Source organism: Gymnoscopelus braueri (assembly GCF_963280865.1).
Source record: "Gymnoscopelus braueri genome assembly, chromosome: 16".
NCBI classification, from domain to species: Eukaryota; Metazoa; Chordata; class Actinopteri; order Myctophiformes; family Myctophidae; genus Gymnoscopelus; species Gymnoscopelus braueri.
In genome coordinates this window covers 36401489-36407916 of record NC_137616.1, presented here as the reverse complement: position 1 = coordinate 36407916, position 6428 = coordinate 36401489, and the positions used below count along the sequence as shown (strand labels likewise).

The following is a 6428-nucleotide window of genomic DNA, read 5'->3' as shown; positions in this document are numbered from 1 at the left end:
TAACATCAAAAGTCAGGTGCAGATACACTCATACGTTGACAAGCCCCCAGCCCCCCAGCTTAAAACCACTTCCAGAACACCTTTGATTATACAGAGAAATGCTGTGTTATGCAAAATGTCCCATTTCAAGTTCTTAAAATGAATTGTATTGGATACATAATGAAAGCATAGTAATAATAATAAATAATAATACATTTGGATGCATACTGCTCTGTATACAATACAATGCACTGCTTTTCAATTCATCATTCAAGTTTGAGCCAATAAAGATATGCGCGATTAACTTCACAAATCATGTGATTAACCCATTGAGACCTGGAACTGTCTCATTTTTAGATTTGAGCTAAAAAGCATTATTTTACACTTTGGGCTATTCAAAAATAGCAGATATACAAGCTCATAGCGCGGCACCGAGTGCCGCGCTACGAGCTTGTAGATCTGCTATTTTTGAAAATTCGTGAAAATTCGTGAAAATCTTTGAAAATATATATTTTTAAAGCGAAAATTTTTAACTCAAATCTTTGCTTCTGGGGGTCCCTGGAACAAAATATTTTGATGGGGGTCCGCGGCCAAATACATATCATTTTGGGGGTCCTTGACATGAAAAAGTTTGAGAACCACTGATATAGAAACACACGTTTTTCAGAAAACTGTTGAGATTTAGGAGACATGTAGAATCGGCTTCAGGTCTCAATGGGTTAATCGCGATTAAAAATTTCCATCGCTTGACGGCACAAATTAAAACAGTATCTCAGACGTACCTTGGCTAGAGTGGGTGAGTTGGTGAGGGTCTCCGAGAGGCGTGGGTACGTGTAGGAGCTGTACGGATGGGCCTGAGGTGGATTCTTGAAGGCCCCGCCGGCGGCGTAGGGCACGCCGGGCTCCTGCAGCCCGGAGCCGGACCGGGACCGCTGGCGTATGGCCGGCGTCGGGCTGGTCTGGCCCACGTAGGAGCTCTTGGGCCGCTGTACGCCGTACTCGTCCCTCGGCGCCCCGTAGCTCCACTCGCTGTCCGGGTAGTTGATCTGCTCGCTGTGGAGCGAGGCGCGGGACGGCGTGCCCACCGACGTGTCGCGGTAGTCCTGGCTGGAGGAGCCGCCCACCGACGCCCGGTAGTACCCGCTGGAGCCCACCCCGCTGCCCGCCGTGGACGCCGCCTCGTCGCCCGCCGAGCGGCCCTTGCTCTCCAGGTAGGCGTGGTAGTCCGGCGGCAGCTTGCCGTAGTCCGACTTCTGGGGCATGGCGTCCGGGTAGAAGTGGCTGCGTATGGGGTGCGCGTGGCCGTTCTGTTTGGGGAAGCGATAGTGTCGCCCCGTGGACCAGTCCCCGTCCACGGAGAAGCTGGGCTTGCCCTGCGGCGCCTCCGGGGGGAAGTCCCTGCCGGACGCGTCCAGGTCACAGGAGTAGCGGGAGTAGTAGTGGTTGAAGCCGTTCTCCTCCGGCGGGTGGGCGTGGGCGTGGGCGTGGCCGCCCCCCTGCAGGGGCTTGGGGCCCCCCCCGGCGCCAGCCTGGTGGGCGCCGCCCGGCGGGCTCTCCTTGCGCAGGGAGTTGGAGCGCGTCACCGAGATGTTGTCGAAGTCCTCCAGGAGGCCATTGATGGAGGCGTCTTTGGGCGGGCGGTTCCCTCGGACGATGGTCTACACGGGAGAAAGCGAGCACATGCCCAGTTAGACACACACACACGCATACGCCCACACACGCACACACACACACGCACGCACACAGTGGTGGAAAGTAACTAAGTACATTTACTTAAGTACTGTACTTAAGTAAAATTTTGAGGTATTTGTACTTTACTTGAGTAGTTCCAATTTCCAATACTTTTACTTCTACTCCACTACATCTCAGAGGCAAATATTGTACTTTTACTCCACTACAATTATTTGAAAACTTTTGTTACTAGTTACTTTTCAGATATAAACTATGATATAATGAAACATACATTAACCACTTTAGCCCTATTTTATACATAGGCTATTTGAAAATAGCAGATCTACAAGCTCACAACGCGTCGCAGCGCGACGCGTTGTGAGCTTGTAGATCGGCTATTTTCAAATATTTAGTACTTTTACTTTTGGTACTTTAAGTACATTTTGATGCCAATACTTTTGTACTTTTACTCAAGTAAATTTTTTATTCTGGACTTTTACTTGTAACAGAGTATTTTTATATTGCTGTATTGGTACTTTTACTTAAGTAATGAATTGGAGTACTTTTTCCACCACTGCGCACGCACACACACACGCACACACACGCAGGAGGGCTCACTCATGTTTGGGTTGATGGATGTCTCGTAAATAACCCTGATACCTTGGGTTGCGAAACCTTTTTGTTTCGGGACAACCAATCAAGGCTGCCTGAAAGCCAAGGGACAATGAATTGGAATTCACCGTGTTTTTTGGATCCAATGCTGTTCACTCTCGAACACGCGCCATAAAACTGTTCCAGCTGGAATTTCAATTCACGTGTATCAGGGATATGTGACAAGTATTAAATTAACCACTTTCAACCTCGCAATCGCCATTTTGGGCATGTCATATAGCGAAAACTTTATAAAAAAAATCGAGAGAGAGAGAGAGAGAGAGAGAAAGAAGAAAAGAAAAGAAAATATTTATTTTTATTTTTAGAAAATAGCAAAAATAGTCGATCTACACGCTCACAACGGCTATTTTCACTTATTGTCGTATGACAAAGTATATATAGGGCTTAACCCGTTCAGGCCTACAAAATTTAGAAACAGTTTTTTATTGATGTTGCTATGTCACTGGCTCTCAAACTTTTTCATGTCAAGGACCCCAAAATGTATATGTATTTGGCCGCAGACCCCCATCTCAAATATTTTGTTCCAGGGACCCCCAGAAGCAAAGATTTGAGTTACAAATGTTAGCTTTAAAAAATATAATAAGATTTTCCCAAATTTTCTTGATTTTTCAAAAATAGTAGATCTACAAGCTCATAGCACGGCACTGAGTGCCGTGCTATGAGCTTGTATATCTGCTATTTTTGAATAGCCAAAGTGTAAAATAATGCTTTTTTAGCTCAAATCAAAAAATGACACAGAAGTAAAAGTGAATGCCAGCATCTACTGTATATGTGAGAGAGCAAGGCATCAATTCTACACACCGGCTGTATGCCGTTGAGCTGGGATGCAGCTTATTATTACAAAATGTATGGAAACCAATGACAGCAGAGATACCTTGGATGTTAAGAGGAAAGCAGGCGGTAGATTGAGACAGCTAATTCCTGCCCCATTTCCCTCGCTACGGATTAGCTTCACTTTCAGTGGGCTGATGATCGGGTTAAATTAATAGTCGTGACATTTGTTACGGCCGCTCGCCAGGCTCGTGAATGCACTCACACATTATGTGGAAAGAGGCACACGCACACACACCACACACTCACTGACTTGCACGTATACTCACAAGCGCGTGCACGCACACACTTACACACAGTACACGCATGCTTACAGTGAGTGAATAAAAGCACGTGGGTGGTTCTCATCCCCTCCTACATTCAACTAAGCACTTTACATGGCAATTTGTGTGTGTGTGTGTGTGTGTGTGTGTGTGTGTGTGTGTGTGTGTGTGTGTGTGTGTGTGTGTGTGTGTTTGCGTGTGCGTGTGTGTGCGCACTCGCACATCCGTGGGTGCGCAACTTCACTATGTGCATAATACTGTAAATTCCTGAGCGGTAATTTCAATCTTCTGACCACTTAACAAAGTCAACAGGCTGCCGTGTTAATCCATTCAATCTGGGAATGCATCTGTGCAATTTGTTGGATTTCTTTGGGCTATTCAAAAATAGCAGATCTACCATCTCATAGCGCGGCACGCGCTATGAGCTTGTAGATCTGCTATTTTTGAAAAGCCAGTATAAAATAATGGTTATAGCAAAATTCTAAAATGACAGTATGGGTTGCCGGATTGAACGGGTTAATTGTTTTGTCACTGGCACCTCAAGCCAAGACACATTCCTTGTAAACCCCTTTATTACTATAGCAATAAAATGTTCAGATATGACTTCTGTATTCATGTGGCGTATTCGAGTGTTTTCAAACTCTTATCTCAAGGCACAGCCCTCCCAGCTGGCAATGTTATTGACCAGAACATTATCAGTGTAGCTTCATAAAGCTGTAGTCATAACACAGCGGAACATATTTGATGAGTTACTTTCCTAATACTGAACTGCAGGGGTTTTATTTGGTCAGCGACAATAAAGCAGGTGTGAGCTAACAATGATAGAGTAGTCTGGTGACACACTTTTCTGCACTACAGAGTTTTAGGGACCGTTTGTACACTCTCAGAGTTAAATTAACACTGACGATTGTAATGATTAATGACTCCTGCTCCCTCGTTCTGTCTAGTTTTGCTCACGGTCTACAGGGATGTACACTGGAATCATAATCAGAGGCCTGCTTAGTAGGGGTGTGCCGATATATCGTCCCACGATATATTGCGATACATTTTCGTGACGATATGTATCGTTTTGGAGGAAAAAATATTTCGTTTTGAATGTATACATTTTTTTCCACTTTTTTTTCACCCAATAATAATAATGCAAAAACAGAAGTATTTGTTTGCATTTGCTCCCCCCCCCCCATATATTTTCATAAGCTTCCCCCCCCCCCATATATTTTCATAATAAAAAAGTGCCATATATCGTATCGTATCGTGAAATTAGTGTATCGGCATACCCCTACTGCTTAGGCTAACTGCTGTGAATGATTCTCCGTCAATAGATTGTATACTGCTGTATATTCACTGAAGATTGACTGTACAGAATACGTAGTTGTCCGTATTCCCATGTGTTTAGCTGGATGACACTGAACATCAGCCTCACGTCATAACCATTGTCAATAGTCTGTACATATATATGCATCCATGGTTGATAGATGTATGGCCATATTACTGTTGATAGATTGTACATGATACTTATGCCTACATTTATCTATTAATAATAGATAATGCTAACTCAGGCAGTCCAAGTGCAGATGGCCAGGCCAGACTTTAAGTGTTCTTATTTTTTATAATTGTTATTTTACTACTTTTATTCTCTCTCTATTCTTACCTGTATCTGTGCGTTTCATGCCTATACTGCAGTGCTGCTATTGTATGACACCTGAGTTTTCCCACTCCTGGGTTTCTCCCCCGTGATCTGAACTCTCAGCTCAACAGCAAGAGTGTCGTATCAGCACACTTTGACAGACAGACGCCTTTTCACACACACACACACACACACACACACACACACACACACACACACTCTCTCTCTCTCTGTCATACGTGTCCTACTGTAACTTGCCCATGTCACATGTGCTGAGCCAGAGAAAAGCTGCGATAATCATCACCTTTCCATGTTCGCTGCTAAGACAGGGACATCCCCTTCCCCCAAGACACACACACACGCACGCACCCACGCACGCACACACACACGCTGCACAGTCTGTCCATCTATAAACGTATGAAGCCTCAGCTCAACTAACTATTTCAACCTCAGTGTCTCTCTCTCTCTCTCATGCAGCTCTCCATCCTCCAGCACGTTGCTCTTTAAAATTCTCTCTCTCTCTCTCTCTCTCCTCTCTCTCAGAGGCCAGGATGTTTGGTGCTGTGAACTGGAACCCAAGGTGAACCGCTTGTAAACCAATGAGTACAGTCTAGCTGAGGAGAGGAGGAGAGGAGGAGAGGGGTGGAGGAGAGGAGGAGAGGGGTGGAGGAGAGGAGGAGAGGGGTGGAGACAAAGCTAGATTTGCAGGGACGGGGGGGGGTACTCATTTTTATGGCTGGTGGGGATATGTTGCTTTATCCTTGCTTATGGTCAGATTGGATCAAATATATTTCCTTTTGGGAAATGTAGACTCTCTGATATGTTGATGATAATATATGATAATATCATGACAGTCAAAATGTGTCAATTTGTTATTGTTTTTAACTTAAAAACAATAGCTAAGCCGATATAATGTACAAGCTTGCGACGCTTCGTGATGCGACCCTTTTCTTTTTACAAATGGAACCATGGGTGGAGTCCAGGGGCGGATGAGAGGGGAGGAGGGGAGGAGGGGAGGAGGGGAGGAGGGGAGGCGTAGATGAGAGGCGAGGGGAGGAAACAGAAAGGGCTTTTTAAACAGGTCACTGCCTGGACATCTATCACACAGTAGACAGATGTTCCAGTGGTGTGCTACAGAGCTGAGGCGTGTGCACAACAAACAACAAACAGACACAGCACGCACAGGTCATAGTTCATCTCACCACACATAACGTACACTCTTCTTTCTGTTTAATTCAGGGGTCTTCAACGTTTTTCAGGCCAAGGACCCCCCTTAGCTAAGAGAGAGATTAAGCAGGGACCCCCAGTACATAAAATATTATAAAGATAGCTTCATAGACATTGTTTAACAGCACTATCATCAGTGTTGTGTAAATACATTTTGT

At 45.0% G+C, this 6428-nt stretch overlaps 1 protein-coding gene across 3 annotated transcripts in view; it reads right to left on the bottom strand.

The window, feature by feature from the left end:
- pak5 (p21 protein (Cdc42/Rac)-activated kinase 5) overlaps positions 1-6428 on the bottom strand; it is a 134711-nt gene that overhangs the window by 43563 nt on the left and 84720 nt on the right. For all 3 annotated transcript variants that reach the window (XM_080453645.1, XM_080453646.1, XM_080453647.1), the window contains one exon: positions 762-1637. In XM_080453645.1, the coding sequence (XP_080309771.1) occupies positions 762-1637 (876 nt within the window). The remainder of the gene's footprint in view (positions 1-761; positions 1638-6428) is intronic.